General features: G+C 38.8%; 1 protein-coding gene across 1 annotated transcript in view; it reads left to right on the top strand.

Annotated features, from left to right (window-relative positions):
• LOC122356506 (adhesion G protein-coupled receptor A2-like) overlaps positions 1-23,102 on the top strand; it is a 44,821-nt gene that overhangs the window by 21,370 nt on the left and 349 nt on the right. Inside the window, exons 4-11 of the mRNA XM_043255250.1 lie at positions 3,686-3,757; positions 3,900-3,971; positions 4,649-4,812; positions 7,381-7,594; positions 16,401-16,565; positions 18,281-18,464; positions 19,644-19,793; positions 22,314-23,102. The exon at positions 22,314-23,102 is cut by the window's right edge and continues 349 nt beyond it. Coding sequence (XP_043111185.1) covers positions 3,686-3,757; positions 3,900-3,971; positions 4,649-4,812; positions 7,381-7,594; positions 16,401-16,565; positions 18,281-18,464; positions 19,644-19,793; positions 22,314-22,487 — 1,195 coding nt within the window. The 3' untranslated portion in view covers positions 22,488-23,102. The remainder of the gene's footprint in view (positions 1-3,685; positions 3,758-3,899; positions 3,972-4,648; positions 4,813-7,380; positions 7,595-16,400; positions 16,566-18,280; positions 18,465-19,643; positions 19,794-22,313) is intronic.

The raw sequence follows: 23,102 nt of genomic DNA, 5'->3' as shown, positions 1-23,102 counted from the left end.
TCCTGGAAAACACTTTTTCCCACGGGGCCATAAGGGTTTTGTTTTTCCTTCATAATAAAAACCTTCATTTAAAAACTGCATGTTGTGTTATCTTTGATTAATATTTAAATTAGTTTGATGATCTGAAACATTAAAAAGTGGCAAATATGTTTATATATATATATATATATATATATATATATATATATATATATATATATATATATATATATATATATATATACACACACACACATATATATATATATATATATATATATATACACACACACACATATATATATATATATATATATATACACACACATACATATATATATATATATATATATATATATATATATATATATATGTGTGTGTGTATATATATATTTAAAAGCTGTTTGTGATGGGTCTCAGTACTTTAATAGGTTGGTATATTAACTTTATTTCGGTTAATGAAATTACGGTATTTAACTGTAAATTCAACCTAAAACTGTAAAACCAAAAATGTCGTTACCATATTTTTTTACGGTATAATTCCGGCAACCACAGCTGCCAGTTTTATTATGGTAAATTTAAAAAAAAAAAATTTACAGTGTAGAATTATCCTTTCCCAATAAAGCAAAGTTGTTTTGCACCGAATACTTATCATGCTTTATCGAATTTTACTACTTTATTTCATTACTGCTAACTTGAATGTACTTTCAACATGATAATGTTTTGCCTTTGAGGGTCACATGACCTGTTTGGAAACGCTCCAATGGTAGATAGGTTTTGTGAAAGCGGCCTGAAGCCTTTGAGCCGTTTCTGATCAACGCGCAAAAAAAATTATTTTAGGAATGGAAATGTTATTTCGAGTTATGAAATTTGGGATACGGTCATTGCGGATGTTTTTACTGGCCATTGGACTATTTTTGTCACACGGACCTGGCAACCCTGTTTGGAAGTTAGTATTTTTTTCCAACTGAACTGGATAGTTTTTATTTCTATTAAGAAGCAAAACATTTAGGACTTTTTTAGGTCACTCGCCAAAAACCGTCATTTTGACACCGTTCTTGTTTTGCAGTAGGCCTACGTTTATCAGCGGAGCCAGAAATGTAGCTATCACCAGATTCAGAAGTATTTTTAATAGTTGAGTTCAGTGTTTTTAGTCTCAGCGTCCTTGAGGAGGTTCTCTCTGCAGTGAAGAGGCTTTCAGCGTCTCCACACACAGACGCAGGAGCCCTGCACACGTTTAATGTGACACTGATTGCTGGATTTGAGCGGCTGATTGTGGATGTGCGTGTGCCAGGCTGCTGGACACGTATAATTTAAACGGCAGGTCTCAGCGCTAATTTAAGAGCTCCAACCCATGATTACTGCACTGAACCCAACAGAACCGCTCCCACTGCACCGCAGCAGAGCATGTTACTCATTACAACACACACACACACACCACACACACACTCTATGTCTCTCTGTCTCTCTCTCTCTCTCTCTCTCTCTCTCTCTCTGTCTCTCTCTCTCTCTCTCTCTCTCTCTCTCTCTCTCTCTCTCTCTCTCTCTCTCTCTCTCTCTGTCTCTCTCTCTCTCTCTCTCTCTCTCTCTCTCTCTCTCTCTCTCTCTCTCTCTCTCTCTCTCTCTCTCTCTCTCTCTCTCTCTCTCTCTCTCTCTCTCTCTCTCTCTCTCTCTCTCTCTCTCTCTCTCTCTCTCTCTCTCTCTCTCTCTCTCTCTCTCTCTCTCTCTCTCTCTCTCTCTCTCTCTCTCTCTCTCTCTCTCTCTCTCTCTCTCTCTCTCTCTCTCTCTCTCTCTCTCTCTCTCTCTCTCTCTCTCTCTCTCTCTCTCTCTCTCTCTCTCTCTCTCTCTCTCTCTCTCTCTCTCTCTCTCTCTCTCTCTCTCTCTCTCTCTCTCTCTCTCTCTCTCTCTCTCTCTCTCTCTCTCTCTCTCTCTCTCTCTCTCTCTCTCTCTCTCTCTCTCTCTCTCTCTCTCTCTCTCTCTCTCTCTCTCTCTCTCTCTCTCTCTCTCTCTCTCTCTCTCTCTCTCTCTCTCTCTCTCTCTCTCTCTCTCTCTCTCTCTCTCTCTCTCTCTCTCTCTCTCTCTCTCTCTCTCTCTCTCTCTCTCTCTCTCTCTCTCTCTCTCTCTCTCTCTCTCTCTCTCTCTCTCTCTCTCTCTCTCTCTCTCTCTCTCTCTCTCTCTCTCTCTCTCTCTCTCTCTCTCTCTCTCTCTCTCTCTCTCTCTCTCTCTCTCTCTCTCTCTCTCTCTCTCTCTCTCTCTCTCTCTCTCTCTCTCTCTCTCTCTCTCTCTCTCTCTCTCTCTCTCTCTGTCTCTCTCTCTCTCTCTCTCTCTCTCTCTCTCTCTCTCTCTCTCTCTCTCTCTGTCTCTCTCTGTCTCTCTCTGTCTCTCTCTCTCTCTCTCTCTCTCTCTCTCTCTCTCTCTCTCTCTCTCTCTCTCTCTCTCTCTCTCTCTCTCTCTCTCTCTCTCTCTCTCTCTCTCTCTCTCACACACACTGTCTCTCACACACACTCACTCTCTCTGTCTCTCTCTCTGTCTCTCTCTCACTGTCTCACTGTCACTCTCACACTCACTCTCTCACTCTCTCACTCACACACACACACACACACACACTCTCTCTCACACACACACACACACACTCACTCTCTCACACACACACACACACACACACACACACACACACACACACACACACTCTCTCTCTCTCTCTCTCACACACACACACACACACACACACACACACACACACTCTCTCTCTCTCTCTCACTCACTCACACACACACACACACACACACACACACACACACACACACACACACACACACACACACACTCTCTCTTTCTCTCACTCACACACACACACACACACACACACACACACAGACACACAAACTCTCAAACACACACACACACACACACACACACACACACACTCTCTTGCTCTCTTTCTCTCACTCACTCACTCACACACACACTCTCACACATACACACACTCTCTCTTTCACTCACTCACACACACACACACACACATTCTGTCTCTCACGCACAAACACAGTCTTTCACACACACAGACACACACACACAATGTCAGAAACGTGCTTCACGCTGGTTGTGGAGTGTGTGGTGTTTAGGAGGTTGTCAAACAGTCATTTCTCAGCTGAATCAGAGTAATTGGAGAGTTACTGAGATTAAAGCACTTAACCCTTATTTTCCTCGAGGGTCTCGTCACCACAAACAGCTCTGAGCGGTGAAATACGTCTGGTTAAAAGAAACCAGTTCATCCATTCAATAGAAACAGGGTTGATCTTTCATTGTTTGAGTGATTTAATGTCTCAGAGGAAATATAAATCAACAGAAGTGAGTTGTTAGCTCATATATATTTAGATTAAAATAAAAAAGACTAAAGCACAGGGAGTTGCTAAAATTGCTAAACAATGTTAGTTTATTATTGCATGAGATACCATTATAGTTCATGTTTTAAGTATTATTAAAATTTTTGGCAGCTGATGCTCACACATCCTCTGTGTATATACTGATAGAAAAATACATAAATAATTGTAATTGTAAATGATTTAGTCACGTGACGGTCAGGAATAAATCAAAGCAATCGTGTGGATTTTGTTGTGCCTTTTTAAGCTAGTTTGAAGGTTTTGGTGTTTGATGTCAGCTATCAGCTCTGTGTGTGTGTGTGTGTGTGTGTGTGTTTCCTCAGGGATCTTTCCAGCAACAGGATTGGCTGTTTCTCTGCTGATATGTTTCTTGACCTTGGCCGTCTCTCCAAACTGTGAGTCTCTCTCGCTGTTTATAGATCTTCGTGGAGCTCAGGGAACTGTTCGTCACTAATAACTCGCGCTCTGGCTGTGTTTTAAGGCTGTGAGGTTTGAATTGTGGGACAGGTTTGTGTGTAACGTCTGCGTGTCTTTCAGGAATCTGTCTGGGAATATCTTTTCCACGCTGCCGGAGGGTTTGTTCACACACGTCCCGTCTCTCAGAGCGCTGTAAGATCTCTTCTGTTTAAATGGGTCATAATACGAGGAACACTGTACTGTGGAAAAACTACTGTACATATCAGAACTCAAAACTTTCTTTCCAGGCCAAAAAGGATTTATGCATTAAATGCATGTATTAAAGCTAAAATGCAAACATAATCTATGCAACTTTGACGTCCCGTGAATGAATTGGTTCATTCCAAAAACAAAACCCTCTAATGTTCTCTGTACTTTTTTCTATTCTATCTACTGTTTTTCTTTCATTATAAAAAAACAGCAAACCCTTGCTATGTGTACTTTTGATCGGACCTTTGGAGCTGGATTACGAAGAAACTTCAAAAGGGGTTTGCAAAGAATTTTGCGGATTGCATGAATCACAATCCAATTTTATAGTTTTTTTTTTTTTTGTTTATTCATATGCATTTTCATAGTTTCGTTACGATAATTTGATTGGGATTTTTTTAATTTTATTTAGTAATTTTTTTTTTTTTACTACTACATTAAGTCAGAATCTGTTGTCTCTGAATCACAAGTAATGTATTACATGTATTTTCTTTAGTTAGTTAAAAGAATTTTTTTGTTTGCATAACTTGCATTTCCATTGCATACGATGCATAACTTGAGTGATGCTGTTATTGATAAAGAGCAGAAGAACGAATGAGAATAAATGTGCTGTGTTTTCTCAGGCAGGTGGGCACAGACTCTCTGTTCTGTGATTGTCAGCTGCGCTGGTTTCTGTCGTGGATCAGATCTCAGGCGGTGCGTGTCGGGAACGAATCCGTTTGTGTGTATCCGGCTCGCCTTCGTGGACTGGAGCTGCGCGGTCTTCAGGAGCAGCAGCTCACCTGCGGTAAGACTTCACTGATCTTCACCGGCCCGCAGACAAGTGTCTCTTTTATTATCTCCAGGGATCAGAAAAGGAGAGAACTCGGTAAGAATGAGTGATTTGCGCTAGTGATGTTGTGTGTGTGTGTGCGTTTTAGCATTCACTCAAGTACAGTAAAGGAAATCAGGACATGCACAATTTATAATAAGCCTCATTTGCATAACATTTGCATCGACAGAGATGCTGCTAAAATATTTTTCTGAGTTAAAGTGCTGCAAATCTCCCCTGAAGGGAAAATGTCAATAAAACAGCCTTGTTTATATAGAATACTTTTTGTTTCACTTTTGAGGATATTTCTATATGAGGTTTTGTCAGATTTCAGTAACCTCTTTAAATTGCAACTTATAAGTATACTCACACATTAAATTTAATTTGGGTCTCCTTCAGCTTTGCTTGACATAAAAAAACAAGAAATGAGCCAGAGACCGTGTAATACAAGATATCTGGACAAAACACCATCTAACTGATGTCTAACCATGTTAAAGGAGTTGATGGTGAGTTGACTTGAGTTTACCAGGGTTGAGTTTAAAATGCTTAGGTTTAACAGGGTTGAGTTTAACAGGGTAGGGTTTTATAGGGTTGGGTTTAACAGAGTTAAGTTTCACAGGTTTAGGTTTAACAGGGTTGAGTTTAAAAGTCTTGAGTTTAACAGGGTAGGGTTTTGTAGGGTTGGATTTAACAGAGTTGAGTTTCACAGGTTTAGGTTTAACAGGGTTGAGCTAAACAGTCTTGAGTTTAAAATGCTTAGGTTTAACAGGGTTGAGTTTAACAGTTGTGAATTTAACAGGGTAGGGTTTTACAGGGTTGGGTTTAACAGAGTTGAGTTTCACAGGTTTAGGTTTAACAGGGTTGAGTTTAACAGGGTAGTGTTTTATAGGGTTGAGTTTAACAGTCTTGAGTTTAACAGGGTAGGGTTTTATAGGGTTGGATTTAACAGAGTTGAGTTTCACAGGTTTAGGTTTACCAGGGTTGAGTTTATCAGGGTTGAGTTTAACAGGCTTGAGTTTAACAGTGTTGAGCTAAACAGTCTTGAGTTTAAAATGCTTAGGTTTACCAGGGTTGAGTTTAACAGGGTAGGGTTTCATAGGGTTGGGTTTAACAGAGTTGAGCTTCACAGGTTTAGGTTTAACAGGCTTGAGTTTAACAGAGTTGAGCTTCACAAGTTTAGGTTTAACAGGGTTGAGTTAAACAGGCTTGAGTTTAAAATGCTTAGGTTTAACAGGGTTGAGTTGAACACAGTTTAACAAGGTAGAGTTTCACAGGCTTAAATTTAACAGCTGTGAGTTTAACAGGCTTAGGTTTAACAGGGTTGTGTTTAACAGAGTTTAAGAGGGTTGAGTTTAACGGGAGGCAGCGGTGTGTGAATGAGATGCTTGTTATAAAATTAGTTGTGTCGTTAAAGCAGGAGTGTTTAGTCTGACCAGAGAGCGCTGGCTGTCCGTCCAAGGTTGTCCAGTGTCCAAGAAAAACTTGCGGGACACAAAACGCTTGAGGCACAAAGACCCACAATCTTTACAAATATATATATCTGGCACATAACTAAAGCGCACTTAGTCCCTGTGGGAAGTTATTTATATGATCATCTTATACCAGATTTTTTTTCCTTTTCCTTTATTTTTGTGTTGTTTAACTTTTTGACAGGGATGTTAATTGCTTAGAATCTGGTTGGCAAATAAAACATACAAATGAGTCCAGCATATCCATGGACGTTTTTTAAAATCAAAGTCATTTTAGTGTATATGTATTGAATGATTGTGTGTGCAAGGTTTATTCATGGTACTGTCTTAAGTTCTTCAGAGTATGACAGATGAATTGATAAAAAAGTACATTTTATTTATTTATTTACTATTCAAAATAGTAAAATTTAAGAAAATAAATTGATTTATTTATAATATTTATTTGCATTTTTAAAATCCAAAATGTATCAAAAATACAAATACTGCATATGTAATCTTTTAATTTAGACTGTATGTTATATGAAAAAGTTTTTTGTTTAAATGAGTTGCAATTTTGTTTTTGTTTCTTGGAGACAAAAAATTAAATCACAGAGTTTTCCCCGATTTAATAAATTTACCCACTAAAATGTCATACAGTGCAACAATCCTGTCAGGCATATTTAAAACAGAAATATGCCTCCAATTTATGACACATTAAAAGATTAATTAGTTTCACCCCAAAATATTAATTTGTTGTCATTTAGATTTCGTTTTAATTTGCCACTATCCTAGGTTTTAACCATTTGCCATTAGGATTTTTTTTCACTTATTTAAAGTAAAATGTAATACTTCCTTATTCTTTTATATATTTTAATATGTGCAAGTCAGAATAAGTGTGTCGCTTTACATAAACACTGGGTTACACTGAATGACAGTGTAACTTCATTTCAACAAAATTTCACATCCAAAAACGTACGTTTAATGTGCTCTCTATGGACATAAAATCACTTTTGATCCATATGCATAGGCATAAAATCACTTGTTTGTGCCTCTTCCTGTCGACCGCTGATCTGTACGTCCCTGACCTGTGTTTCAGACGGCCCTCTGGAGCTCCCCGTCCTGCAGCTCATCCCGACCCAGAGGCAGCTGGTGTTTCGCGGGGACCGTCTGCCGCTGCAGTGCACCGCCTCCTTCCTCGACCCGTCCGTCAGGCTGTCCTGGAGCCACGAGCAGCGTCCCGTCCAGACCCTGGAGGACAGAGGGCTGTACGTGGAGGACAGCATCGTTCACGACTGCTGCCTCGTCACCAGGTGAGAGCGACACCATGCATTCTACGGGTCAAAATCATCCATTTTTGTTTCATGCCAAGATCGTCGGGATATTAAAGGAATAGTTCACCCAAAAATGGTGGCTCGAAACAGCGTGGTTGCAAAGCTCTTTTTTTAAATATCTTCTTGTGTGTTTGGCAGATCTGGATATAATTCATACAGGTGTGGAACTACTCGAAAGTGAGAAAAATGACAGAATTTTCACTTTTGGGTCTGTTGAAGATATTTTGTCAGTTTTCTACCATGGATATTGTAATTATTCATATGCATTGCTAAAAACTACAAGTTTAAAGTTTTTTTTTTTGCACCCTCAGATTCAAGATTTTCAAATCGTTCCAAAGAAACTATACATCAACGGAAAGCTTATTTATTCAAATAAATGTCAATGTAAAGAAATGACCAGTTGTGTGGTCCCTGTCACGTATCGTAGACATAGCAATGCCACTTTAATTACTATGTTTTTGCTTCAACTGCTGAAATAAAAAAAACAGCGAAATTAATGTTTCGACAAACTGTAGTGGTGTTCATAAATGGGTTGCCATTTCTGCATTAAAAAATCAGCCCATTTGTGTTTCAAAAGTTTAAGGTCGGTCACTTTTGGTCAGCTCGCTCACACGATGTAACATGTATCTATTATAACGGAAAACATATCGTTTTAATGCCATGTCGTTATTACGAGAAAAATCTATAGTTTTAGTAGAGAAAACATCTTGTTATAGCATGAAAAATGCGCTTTTAACGAGGAAAAATGCCGTTTTTAATGAGAAATTATCTTGTTATAACGAGAAAAGATGACGTTTTAACAAGAAAACATCTTGTTAGAGCAAAAATGTTGTTTTAAAGAGAAAATTTCTCGTTATAGCGAGAAAACATCCTGCTATAGAATGAAAAATGTTGTTTTAACGAGAAAATATCTAGTTATAACAACAAAAGATGTTTTAATGAAAAAACATCTCGTTATAACGAGAAAAGGCCTTGTTATTATGACATAAGCGAGTGGAAAAGCTACTAAACTGGTGTGTGTGTGTGTGGTAGCATTGCGTCTCCATGCAGAGGTTTGCCAGAAGTGTGTGTCGTCTGGAGTTCGGCCGCTTTAGCGCGTTTAACGAAACATATGCTGCATGGTAATTAGGACGATAATGCGCCACATGCCGACTCTCAAGCACTCGACAGACCACCGTGCCTCTTCCTCCTGCTCTCTCCATTTCCCATCTCACACACACACACACACACACACACACACACACACACACACACACACAGTTACGGTGCGAGTGAGTCAGTTTGTGTGAAAGTGAACCATGTGGCGGTTAATTACTTCAACTAGCTCTCACCACGCAGTAACGTCTGAGCATAAATATTGATGAAGTGCCGGCGGAAATATGTTTCTCAGTGTCAACAAGCGCTTTTCTGCGCGGGCCGGAGTTTCCTCAACTTCACACCAGCGCTAATTTCCTTTCGTTAGTAAACCGGTGCCATTATTAGTATGCAGAGCAGACACTGACTCATTCAGCCGTCATATGAATCATCTGCTCTGCAGTCCGGCCTCGTTCTGATCGCACTAAATTCCCTCTCAGATTTCACTCATAATCTCAGGACTAGCTGAGCGCGTCGTTTCTGAAGTTTGATTAGAAAGTGAGGTGAAGCAGATAGATTAGTTAAACACCACCCTACATCCAGTTTAATGCTGTGTTTAAAAGCCGCACGGATAAGAAATAATTTCAGCTTGAATTAAATGTAGAAGCGTTACATTTCAAATGCAGTAATATCAATATTAAATGAAAAACTATTATGTTGTTGATAGCCGTTCGTGACATCTGGCGCAAAATTAAAAATTCCAATTTAATTGGCATTTTTAATTTCCTTCACTAGAATGAACTTTGAAATTAAATAAACAGCTGAATGCGTTCAAATTAGCAAATGCATTTGTAGAAATTGAGGAATATTTTACATGCAAGCAATTTTTTTTTTTTAAACTCAATCACAATTAAGTTGCGCTTGTGCTGAAATAGTTTTTGCATGCCGCGCGATGAATGTGTGTGGAATTAAAAATGCATTCCTAGCCACTGCATTAGCATTCATGTCCTCACCTGCCATGGCCACTTTACATATTATCATGACGCTTTGCATATTATATTTCAAATTGAACTGATCCAGTTTTATGCTTTCGTAATGAGATATTCTTTCATATGTTCCGGAGGTATTCAGTGTCAAAAAATCCAAACCACAGCAAAAATGACAGTCACAGCCACAATTATATATATATTTAAACCAAATATTTCCAGTTTGTGTATTTGAACAGCATTTTAGGGTTAGGGTTGCATTTAGAAAAACAAATCAATAAGCTTAATGTGATGCATATTTGACAGATTTGCACTAAAAAGTTATGTGTTTGCATCTATTTTCAATATGCATTTATTCAAATAGTTTGAAATCAGCATAAAATCATTACATTTATTGTTAAAAATATGAACATGGATAAATGTGACTAGCTGTGGAACAAGCGATATTCAATTATTCAAACATGAGATTGAAACAAGCTGGATTTATTGATACTAAAGATGAACTTGGTTATTGTGCATTTAAAACACGTTTGGTTAATGACAGAAATCGGACCGGTTTCGTTTCTCTAGAACTGACTCATATACATCCCATTATCTGTAATGGTTTATGTTTAAACTGTGTCATCCAAATCCTTGTTAATGTATATGCAATCAATTACATGAATCTTTTTGACCCATATGCAAATGTGATATTTGGGAATATATGAAATTTCCCTGTACAAAATATACGGTCGTGTGAAGTGAAAGCATTAGTGAAACCTGAACCCTCCAGATATGGAGCATCCATATATTATATTTCCTTATGGGGAGTGCAGAAAAATATCTAGAAGTGCCGGAGGACTTTCTTTCTGTGCTGTATTTGCATATGTGACGTGTTTGATTGACAGCTGTCACAGTGTGTCTGGTGAATACGAGGACACTCAGGGCCGGCTCTCGTTCCTCCCCTCTTATTTTCCGTCGCTCATTCCAAGAGTCGTTCCTGCAGGCTTGTGATGGATTTCTTGACATTCTCCTTTTGATTAGGCCCTCAATTAATGGCCGCTCTCTCCTTGTACATACAAACGGTGCTGCTCTCTGCTTCACGAGTGGAGCCTATACTGTAATGTTGCTCTTGGCAGAGCAGAGATCTTCTGGCCAGAGAGACGGAGAGAGAGAGAGAGAGAGACGGGAACAGCCCCGTCTGACTCCACCGGCCAACCAAAACACACACACACAGATCCCGCAGGAAGCTGTACAATAGTAAAAATAAACAGCCTCCATTATGTTCTGCTCTACACTGCTATTAAAGCGTCAGTGCAAATGACGTACAGATCACCTTATAGCGAGAATTGTTTGATTTAAGAGCAGATTGTGGTTGGACGTTTGTGTTTTTGACCTGAGGACTGAATCTGCTTGTTATTGTTTTCCAGTAAAATTCCAGAGACATTCACTATAAGTACAGAAATGTATTTGACGTGTTGTATTATATTTGATATGATCAAACTTTGCTGTTGAATCTGTTTCATTCTCAATCATGTTTTCTGTCGTCTGATTGATAGTTTAGATCCAGTAAAAATGATTTTAGTGTAATTGCAGAAACACTTATCGTGTCTTTCTCCTGTCGAATCTTGACTGATTTTGATGTGTAGGAAGCGCTATTCATCTGAAGATATAGAGCGATGGCTGATGTTTGGATCATTCTCTGTCAGTATCTGCTGGTCTGTTCTAGAGATCTCCTTGTTTTACATTACAAGCAGCAGAATTTCATCATAGAAATATCAGCATCTGCACCAAATTGCGTAACTTTTACTGCGTTTGAGTTCTTTGACAAATTGGGCTGTTTTCACATCATATTTTATGTATTATATGAGCCACGAGAGATGGATGCATCGAATGTGATACACATATTCAAACTTTTTAAGGTTTTATTTAAAACATAAATATACCTTTTTTGTCTGCACGTGCTTTTTATATGTCGGGCTTGACAAGATCAAGAAAGCAAATCTTGACATTAGGATAAGTAACTCTCTCTGTTTCACTCACACTTACAGTCTCTGTTCTCTTTGATGACTTTTGCCTCTCTGGGCTGATTGGCTCTTGGGTGATTTGGTAACCATGGCGACTGGAGTTTAATTCTCTCATTATGGCTCTGTTTGTCTGATGAGGGTTTGTGTCTGTCTCTCATGTTTGAGGAAGACTGACAGCAGACAGACGCGGAGTGACCTGCTGGACACAGAAGTCAATTAGCAATTTCATTTAAAGCAAACTTTGTTATTGTATTTATTCGGTGCATTAATATGTTTGTTTTTCTGTTTCTATGTGAAGAGGCTTTCAAATAAACTGCTGTCGTGTTCATTGTTTTTCCAGTCCTTGTATTCTGTCTCATAGCCTGCTGTTTATATAGCGCAGACAAGTGTGTAACTGCTCTGTAATCCCATAAAGCCAGAGCTCAGTTCATCATCATGATCTAATGGAGCCTCAGAGGTGAGCAGAGACTCTAATAAACAGCCAACATTTGCTCGACCTTTAGAGGAACATGGATAATTTCAAGATGCTTTGGGCTGAAACATGAGACAAACTTTAGATCAACCTGAAAGCAGACTCAAAAATTCTTGTCTGTTTTGTCATTGAAGCTGCTGATAGAAGAAAGGTTAAATGCTGCATGGAAGAATTGGCAGGGTGTTTTTATGTGGTAATGTGTTGTGGGTGGTTGCCAAGGTGTTGCTATGTAGTAATGTATTGTAGGTAGCTGCCAAAGGGTTGTTATGCAGTAATGCGTTGCCGGTGGATGCCAAGATGTTGAAATTAAGTTGTTAATATCTTGTGGATAGCAGCTAAGATGTTGCTATGCAGCTGCTAAAATGTTGTGGGTGGTTGCCAAGGTGTTGCTATGCAGAAATGTGTTGTAGGTAGCTGACAAAGTGTTGCTGTGCAATAATTTGGGTGATTTTCAGCTTGTTGCTATGTAGTAATGTTTGGTTTGGGTGGCTGCCATGGGATTGCTATGCGATAATGAGTTGTTAGTGGTTGCCAGGGTGATGCTATGCGATTGCTGATGAGTTGTGGGTGGTTGCCAAGGTGTTGCTATGTAAGAATGTGTTGTAGGTAGCTAACAAGGTTTTGCTGTGCAATAATGCATGTGAGTGGTTTCTAGGTTGGTTCTATGCTGTAATGTGTTTGGGTGGTTGCCAAGGGATTGCTATGCAATAATGAGTTGTTAGTGGTTGCCAGGGTGTTGCTATGTGATTGCTGATGAGTTGTGGGTGGTTGCCAAGGTGTTGCTATACAGTAACGTGTTGTGGGAGGCTTGTCAATGGGTTATCATTAAATAGTGTATTGTAGATGGTTGCCAGGGTGTTGCTATGCAGCAATGTGTTCTAGGTTAACAATGCAGTTGCAAATGCATTATGGTAGAGCTCTTTTGTAGGTTTTGATTGCTTCGATTACCATCATTTGTAAGTCACTTTGGAAAAGGGGTCTGCTAAATGACTAAATGTAAATGTAATGTGTTGTGGGTGGTTGCCATAGGGTTGCTGTGAAATAATGCATTGTGGGATGTTGCTATGCAATAATGTTTTGTTTGTGGTTGCCAGGGTGTTGCTATTTGGTTGCTAATGTGTTGTGGGTGGTTGCCAAGCTGTTGCTATGTGGTTAGTAATGAGTTGTCAGGGTGTTCATTGGTGGTTGCTGGAGTGTTTGCTAAGGTCCACATGAATGAGTGCATGAGGATATTCATCAAAACTATGTTTTAGGCAGCAAATAAAGTAAATTTTGATGCTAGAATATGGAATAATTTTTTACTCTACTTCATGCAATGGCAAATGTGAAACACAATAAAAAAACAAGAGTAATTTTGTGGAGTTTCTATTAGTCTTTTGGTTTAATTGTTCAGTGTTGCTAAAAATATTTTCACAGATGTTTGATCTGAGTAATCTGGACATTATGTGATACAAAGATCAATCTGCAGCTCGCAACCTTTTACTGTTCATGTGTCTCAGATTATGATGCTTGCAACAATAGTCAAGAGTTTGATTCCCTTAGACAATCATGCTGTTCAGATGTATAGCATGAATGAACTATAAGATGCTTTCAGAGTGCGTTTGTTATTCTTTTAATATTCAATATTTCATGAATAATTCACATTTATATACCTGTTCTTGTTCATGCTTCAGTGATACTGAACTGAAGAGCATCTCTATAGTGGCAAGAACTATTTTAACGCTCTGGGTTTTGAAATATTCATCAGTGGAGGCCCCCGACTTCAACACTCACAGGCCTGTTATTATCCTCCGATTGTGAAACATGCGCACATGAGAGTAAATGTTGCTAATGAAGTGCTTTGGACACAATCATGGACGAGCGGACAACAGAGCTCTGTTGTGGGAATGTAGGTCACTGTGTGTGTTTGTGTTCTCATCGATGCTTGTTTTTTTCCCCCTTGTTTGGATACATACAGCATGTATTTTATTTAGAAGAAAATGTGAGAAGTGCATGTAAAACTTGATATATATATATATATATATATATATATATATACAGCTAATGTGCTGTAGGTGGTTGCCAGGGTGGTGTTTGCAAATGTGGGGATGCTTATTTGTTGCTATGCAGTTGCTAATATGTTGTGTGTGGTTGCCAGGGTGTTGCGGTGTGGTTGTTTGTTTTCGAAGTGCTGTGGGTGGTTGCCAGAGTGTTGCTACGCAGTAGCTAATACGTTGTGGGTAGTTGCCAGGGTGTTGCTATGCTGCTGGTAATGCATTGTGTGTGGATGCGTAGGCGTTGATCTTGTGTTGTGTGTGGTTTTCATGGTGTTGCTAACGCTTTGTGAGCTGTTGCCAGGGTGTTGCTATGCAGTTAATGATGTGTTCTTAGGCTAGGTTTTTCTGGGTGTTTGCTAATGTCCGCATGAATGAGTACATCACGATAAGAAACATCTAGTAGAAGTGTTTGCTAAACGTAATGCTTCTAAACCTGTGTGACATCATTTAAATTTTTTGTTTTTGTAACACAACATGAAATGTCTAGCTGTTTTTTTTAATTCACTGTGTTTGTTGTGTATATTTCTGCTTGTGTCACCTCACTGATTTCTCATCACATAAACACAGAGCATCCCTCATATCTCTTTAGAGAAAGCTCTCTGTTATTTTTGGCATGTGGCTGTCAGTTTGAAAGGGCACGAGCACAGTTGCCCGGCCGCAGCTCTTCAGAGTGCTCTCTGAGCCATATGTGCTGCAGATGGGTCAGTTTCTAGTGCTGCCGCTGGCCATTCTGAGGGTCTGAGGTCATTAATCAGGGCTCTAAGTGCTGCCGGACCACAGCAGAGATGAATAATGTGCCATAACCAGATGTCCTCAGAACATCAGGACGATTTATGCTGCTTTTTACCTGGATAATCTCATGGATAGACACTAAAAATGGCTGCATTGCACTTTGGATGTTAACTAATTATTAGCTGTCTGTAAACTGCTTTTAAAGAAGACCATGTGTGTTTTTTCCCTTTTTTGACCCAAAAAAGAGTTGTTTTGTAGAGTAAATTGTAAAAAAAAATAACCTCTTGGAAGCCTGTCACATCATATCAACCACATAGCAACACCCTGGCATTCGCTTAGCAACACCCTAGCAACCACACAAAAGTCCAGCATCCACTTAGCAACATCTTGGTGGTCACTCATATTTTCAGAAAATTTGCAAATGTGGTTATTTTTGATGCTGTAAAGGTGCAGAAAGAGCTAAATGTAAACCTTATAGTCTAATGCAAAAACTGAGCACTAAGTTGAAGAACGTTATGCTCAGAAAGAGTTTAATCTATGTTTCAAGACTGAAACACCAGCTTCCACACACTCCAGTGCAGAATGAAAACTGACAGTCATTATATCGGGAAAGAAAGTCAACATTTCCCAATAACTGGAGTGTGTGTGTGTGTGTGTGTGTGTGTGTGTGTGTGTGTGTGTGAGTAAGTGAGTGTGCGTGCTTGTGTGTTTGTGTGTGTATGTTAGAGAGTGAGCGAAAGACTGTGTGTGCACGTGTGTGTGTGTGTGTGTCTGTGAGTCTGTTTCTGTGTGTGTGAATGTGTGTACTTGTGTGAGTGTGTGTGTGTGTGTGACAGAGTGAGCAAGAGACTGTGTGAGTCTGTTTCTGTGTGTGTGTGTGCGTGCTTGTGTGTTTGTGTGTGTATGTTAGAAAATGAGCGAGAGACTGTGTGTGTGAGTCTGTTTCTGTGTGTGTGTGAGTGTGTGTGAGAGAGTGAGCGAGAGACTGTGTGTGTGTGTGTGTGTGTGTGTGTGAGGGATTACGGGCCTGAGCAGTCTCTGTCTCTCTCTCTCTGAGCCTCTAATCATTTTTACTGTGAAAGATTTGTGCGCTCACCGAGCCACTTACTATTCCACAGCCAGCGCTTGCATGCATGAATCGTTCACGTCCCTCAATATTTACCTCGAAAATGTTGTAGAAATGCAGGAACAAAAGCTGCTGGAAAATACTACAGTGTATTAATAATGCAAAGCTGAATACGAATCAGTCTGAATAACCTTAGTCTTGTGTTTGCTGTTGCTTTTTAATCACACAGCCATTCAAACGGAATGCGCTTCATTTTGCGCTTAGAAAATGCACATCATTTAATATTTGAATAGATGCTGCAACGCAAAGTTCGCGGAGAAAAAAAGCTGTTTTCATGATGATTAAATACAATGCTCCTGAGCGTCCGCTCATGTTGAAGTGTGACTCAGTGTCGTCTCACCCTTGTTTCGCAGCGAGCTCATCCTGTCCAACATCGATGCCGGCGTTTCCGGTAATTGGCAGTGTCACGTGACCAGTTCCCGTGGCAACAGCTCAATCGGCATGGAGATCGTGGTGCTGGAGACGACGACGCTGTACTGCGGAGCCGAGAGGGTCAGTAGCAACAAGGGCGACTTCAGGTGTGTCCGTCAGCAACATCACACACTGACACCGACGCCATTCACCAGCTTAAAGGCGCAGTTCACCCCTTTTCTCACCCCCCATGTTGTTGAACACAAAAGAAGACACTTTGAAGAATGTTAGGAACCCAACGGTAGCCTTTGACTTCCATAATATTTCAAGGGAAGTCAATGGCTACCATCAACACACAAAAAAGATATTACGAAGAATGCCTGGAAGCCAAACAGCTGACGGTAGCCATTGACTTCCATAGTATTACAGTGTTTTCCATTCAAAGGGAAGTTAGTGGCTACCGTCAATACAAAAGAAAATATTACGAAGAATGTCGGGAACCCAACTGGTGATGGTAGCCATTGACTTCCACAGTATTACAGTGTTTTCCATTCAAAGGGAAGTTAGTGGCTACCGTCAACACAAAGGAAAATATTACGAAGAATGTCGGGAACCCAGCAGCTGACGGTAGCCATTGACTTCCACAGTATTACAGTGTTTTCCATTCAAAGGGAAGTCAATGGCTACCGTCAACACAAAGGAAAATATTACGAAGAATATTGGGAGCCCAACAGCTGACGGTAGCCATTGACTCTCACAGTATGGAGTAATAAAATTACTTTGGATGTCGATGATTACCGTCAGGGAAGTTGGCCACAAAATAGTTGGCGGTAGCCACTGAGTCTGATTGTATGGGGTAGAAAATGACTTCGGTCAGTTGACGGCAGCCATTGACCTCCATAGTGCATATATATGTTTTTTCATACAAGTCAATGGTAGGATATTATGAAAAATGTTCAAAAAGGCAAGCAGACAGTTTATGGTAGCCACTGACCTCCTTAGTATGGGAAAAAAATACTATTTTATATTAAAATACTAAGAGTGAATGGCTCCCATCGATTGTTTGGTTGCCAGCATTCTTCAGGACGTCTTCTTTAGTGTTCAACAGAAGAAGGAAAGTCAGGTCTGGAAGAACGTGAGGGTGAGAGAGTTTGGTTTCTGAGCGAACTGTCTCTTTAAAAGCACGCCACAGATTGTGTAATTGTGATGCTTCAGTGCGTCTGTTGTATTTTAACGTCAGATCTCTGATTGCTGCTTTTATAGCTCCATGTTCGTTCTGTGTTTATGCAGCACACGACCGTAATGGGCCGGAAAATGAGCCTGTTGTTAGCAGAGGAATTAGTGTCATTGGTGCATTACTGGCAACAACAAACGGACTCTGTTCATGTTCACAAACCTCATGTGACGCTGCCATTTTAAAAGCTTGGGGTCAGAACTGTTCATTAAGGATTGATCAATTATACATTTATAAAAGATTTTAACTTAATGTGGTCTTGGTGAGCATTTTTGACAGGTAGCACAAAATAAATAATAATAATAATTTTTTTTTTTTCATTTGTTATCAATGACAGGAGTACGTCACACTTAATTTATTTTTAGTTTCGAAATAAATTACTATTAAGTTAGAAAATCATTTTAAGTTTGATATAATATTAATACATAATACTATTAACACAATATTACTGCATTTCAACTACGTGTTTCATGAAGTACCCCAAACTTTTGACTGGCTCTGTGGCAAAATATCACTTTTATTTGTCTTTTATAAACGTGATTCATATGGTGGAGAAGCCGGGTTTTAGATGTTAAATTATAAGTCCTGTATCAATCGGATGATCAAGTGAAGAAACGTGAGGACTCTTGATGTGATGAATGTTCACAGGTGGCCGAAGACGCTGGCCGGGTTCATGGCCTTCCTGCCGTGTGTCGCGTCCAGCTCTGGCTCCGCCCCTCTGGAGAAAAGGGCGTGGCGTAGGTGTGACCGCTCGGGCCGATGGGCGGAGCACGACTACAACCAGTGCTCTTACACCAGCCAGTTCACCCGCAGCCTGCACGAGCTCACGCAGGTCCGCACCTTCATCATCATCATCATCATCATCATCGAGTGAATGCACCTGCCTGAATCACTTCTGGCGTGACGCACCTGGTTATGTTTTATTTACATTTAGTCACTTAGCAGACGCTTTTAGCCAAAGCTATAGAAGCAATCCAATAGGAAGCCCTTTAATATTACTACAAGGCTACAGAGACCACGTTTAAATTCAGTTACTATTTAATTTTTACTATTTAATCAACACTCAAATAAACACAAATGTTTTGTTAATTAACCTCTAAATTCTACAATTTCTATTTGTTGTTGAAATATAACGATTTGCAGAGTCATAACCTGTTTCATGCAATATTTATTTATACATATGCATTAAATAATTAAGACAAAGTAAATATAATGATGATTTAACTAGCTGTCTAGTCTTCTGCTCAACACCGTCATTTATTTGATTTAAAATGTAATTCATTTCTGTGATTGATTCTGTGTTTTTTTGTATTCTTTTTAAAGAAGTCTCTTCTGCTCAGCAATGCTGCATTTATTTGATCAAAAATATGATAAATATTTTACAACATTAATTATTTGTTTTCTCTGTGAATATGTGTTAAACAGTCATTTATTTCTGTGAAAAGCAGCTGAATTTTCAGCACTACTAGTCTTCAGAAATCACTCGAATATGATGATTTGCTGTTCAAGAAACATTTCTGATTATTATCAGTGTTATCAATATTTTTGTGGAAACTGTGAATCATTTTGTTTTGGAAAAGTACAGCATTTATTTGAAATAGAGATCATTTGGAACATTATATATCTTATCTTTTTTTTTTAAAAAAGTATTGCAATATACAATTATAATAAACAACAAATATTACAAAACAAAACAATAAAAATAAGAAATCAGAACAATAAAAAAAAAAAAATATATATATATATATATATATATATATATATATATATATTACATTTTTTAATTATTATATATTAAAGATACATACAAAAATAAATAAAAATAAAAAAGAGGCATATGAATCAATACAGTAGATTAAGGGGAAGGGTTAAACATAAAAGTTTGAGATGTTACATTATACATATTTTTACTGTCATTTTTGATCAATTGAATGCATCCTTAATGAATAAAAGTATTAGTTTCTTAAAAAGCCCCCAGATGTTGAGCAGTATCGTCTGATTCTGGTCTCAGGTGTCGGTGAACGTCTCCAGCGCTCTGGTTCTGGCGCAGCGGCTCTCGTCTCTCTCCAGCAGGGCGGCGCTGTTCGGGGACGTGATGGACGTCATCTTCGTCACTCATCTGGTGGAAAGACTCACGCGTCTGCTGGATCACGTCAGAGAGGTCAAACAGCTGCTTAAGCCTTAATTCACACCTAGTCAAATGTGCAGGAATGCTTTTAATGGATCTTGTTTTCCTGTAGAAATATCTAAACATCATTACATCAAGATACGTTTACTGGAGATAAGACGAGGCTTTTTTTGAGAAACCGAAAATGAAGATCAAAACCAAGCTTTCATGATTAAAACAAGAAGTAAAATATCTGACGGTGAAGTCGTAAAAATGTGATTCAGAGGGAAAACAAGTTCATTTTTCTGATTCCACTGTCAGATTTTTTTCTCGCTTAAGCATAAGCTCACTTCATTTTGATCAGCTTCCAAGAAAACAGGATATTTTGAAGAAGATTGAGAGATTTGAAAAAGCTCATTAATACACATTTCTGGGAAACGTGTCAAAATAAAGTGAGTTTATGCTTGAAAGAAAACAAACGATCTGCCAAAAATAAAATAATATAATGTTATAAGCAGGGTTGTTATAGTTTACCAAACTAGGGAGAAATTTCTATTTCAAACGAGAAAATATTTATAGTTTGTATATCTATCTATCTATCTATATATATACATATATATAGATCAATAGATGGATGGATGGATGGATAGATAGATAGATAAAATTAAATTAAATTTAACATTATAATAGTTATTTAACATATATATATATATATATATATATATATATATATATATATATATATACAAAAATTATATAAAAATGCATAAAAAATAAAATATATAATAACAGCTGTAAAGACAATTAAAAAGAAACGTCTGACAAAATGTAAACAAAAAACTTTTTTGTTACTTGAAATTAAAGAAACATAAAAAAAAAAGAAAACCATGAGCTTCTTTTTATTAATTTGATTTAACTAATATTATTTTATTTCGGCATGTCATTTAGTTTAACTTGACATACTAAAATAACTGGAACTAGTATTGAAATAAAATGAATAAAAATACTTGCTAACAATTTAACTAATATTAAAATGAAAGCAAAAATATTCTAAATATTATTTACATTTTTTATATTATTAAGTGATATTACACTTAGAAACAAAATGGCATTTTTAGCCCTCAACTGATCTGATTAATCTTGATTTAAGGAGATCTGTTCTGGAGTGAGTCTGTCATGTTTGCTCTGGTGTGACTCAGTCTCTTCTTCTTCTTCTTCTTCTTCTTCTTCTTCTTCTTCTTCTTCTTCTTCTTCTGTGTAATTTAGATGCCATTTGAGTCCTCCTGCACATTGTTATCAGCTATTTTCAGCTTTAAGTGTTATGTACACATGTTCAGTCAACACGTTTAGCATTTGAAGCACCGCTCGCGCTCCATCACGAGCTCCAGGAGGATGTTTATGTGTGAATGAGGAGAAAACACACTCGCTAGCTTTGGGGAAATCGCTATTAATTACATAACTCACGCTGCTGTGTGTGACCTTGGGGCCAGTGTGCTAACATTCTCATTCGTTTGGAGGAGGCTCTTATTCACCTTCTTTAGATTGTTTACATTTACATGAGCTTTTCCCTGGGAAATCAGCCTTATGGAAATGCAAATTAATCCATTTATAATAGACAGCAAAATAGAACAATGATGTAAAAGTCTAACATGATTAAATCATTATAAATACATCTTTTTGATACACGCTATTCCATCAACGTTTGCATGTAGCCTGCTGCAGAATATGTATGTATCTGTGTGTGTGTGTGTATATATATATATATATATATATATATATTATTTATAATTAAATATATATCTGTGTCTGTGTGTGTGTCTCTGTGTGTGTGTGTGTGTGTGTGTGTGTCTGTCTGTATGTGTGTGTGTCCCTGTGTATATGTCTCTGTGTGTATGTGTGTGTTTCCCTGTGTGTGTGTCTCTGTGTGTCCCTGTGTGTGTGTGTGTGTGTGTGTCTGTCTGTGTGTGTCCTGTGTGTGTGTGTTGCCGTGTGTATGTGTGTGTGTCCCCGTGTGTGTGTGTCTGTCTGTGTGTGTCCCTGTGTGTGTGTGTCTCTCTATGTGTCCCTGTGTGTGTGTGTGTGTGTGTGTGTGTGTGTGTGTGTCTGTGTGTGTGTCCCTGTGTGTGTTGCCGTGTGTATGTGTGTGTGTGTCCGTGTGTGTCCCCCTTGTGTGTGTCCCCGTGTGTGTGTCTGTGTGTGTTGCCGTGTGTATGTGTGTGTGTCCCCGTGTGTGTGTGTGTGTCTGTCTGTGTGTGTCCCTGTGTGTGTGTGTCTCTGTGTGTCTCTGTGTGTCCCTGTGTGTGTGTCCCTGTGTGTGTGTGTGTCTGTCTGTGTGTGTTGCCGTGTGTATGTGTGTGTGTCCCTGTGTGTGTGTGTGTGTCTCTGTGTGTCCCCGTGTGTCCCCGTGTGTATGTGTGTGTGTCCCCGTGTCTCTGTATGTCTCTGTGTCCATGTGTGTGTGTGTGTCCCTGTGTGTGTGTGTGTGTCTGTGTCCATGTATGTGTGTGTGTCTGTGTGTCCTCGTGTGTGTATCTCTGTATGTCTCTGTGTGTCCCCGTGTGTGTGTGTGTGTAGCTGGCCGATCACGTGCTGGACGTGGCTAGTAACATGATGGCGGTGGAGGAGCATGTTCTCTGGATGGCTCAGAACGAGGCTCGAGCCTGTACTCGGATCGTTCAGTGTGTGGAGCGTATCGCAGACCTCGCGCTCAACGCAAACACCACCGGCGTCTCAAAGGTCATCTTTTAACATCTATTTCATTTTTAAATCAGAATAAACATTGCGCATGCATGCTGTCGCAATGTTGTTTACATCTCTTCATTTTCATCTGCTTTTGTTTCTAAGGATATTAGCAAGCATACTACACTTTACACAGGTTAGAGAAAATAAAGAAATGAAACCTAGTACAAACACAAAAGCACAGATCCTTTCATATATATGTATATATTTATATATTAGGGGTGGTACGATACATGCATGAGGCCTTCAAACAAATACAGACAATCCAGAAGGGGGCCCTGAGCAGTGCAGCGCTGTTTGCTCACTTGAAAACAAAGTTCCCTAGACAGTGACCACACGCAGATTCTCAACTCTGATAATATCTATACTCTATAATATATATATAAGTATAAAGTTGTACGTAAGATGTAATTTTATAACCGGCGTAATCTTGAATTCTTCTGTCATTTTTTGGAGAGACTTGAGAAAGAAAAAAACTGTCCAAAGATGCACTTTATTGGATTCTCTTTATTTTGTTAATGTCTATTTCATTTTAAGTAAGCCTTTTGATGTGGTTTTAATGGTAGCTGTAAGAACATGTGTTTCTCTCACAGAGCTGTTTGTGAATCTGTGATCTCTTCTTGT

Source organism: Puntigrus tetrazona, chromosome 13, assembly GCF_018831695.1.
Source record: "Puntigrus tetrazona isolate hp1 chromosome 13, ASM1883169v1, whole genome shotgun sequence".
NCBI lineage: Eukaryota > Metazoa > Chordata > Actinopteri > Cypriniformes > Cyprinidae > Puntigrus > Puntigrus tetrazona.
Note: the sequence above shows the minus strand (reverse complement) of the source record. Positions and strands in the feature narration are given on the sequence as shown.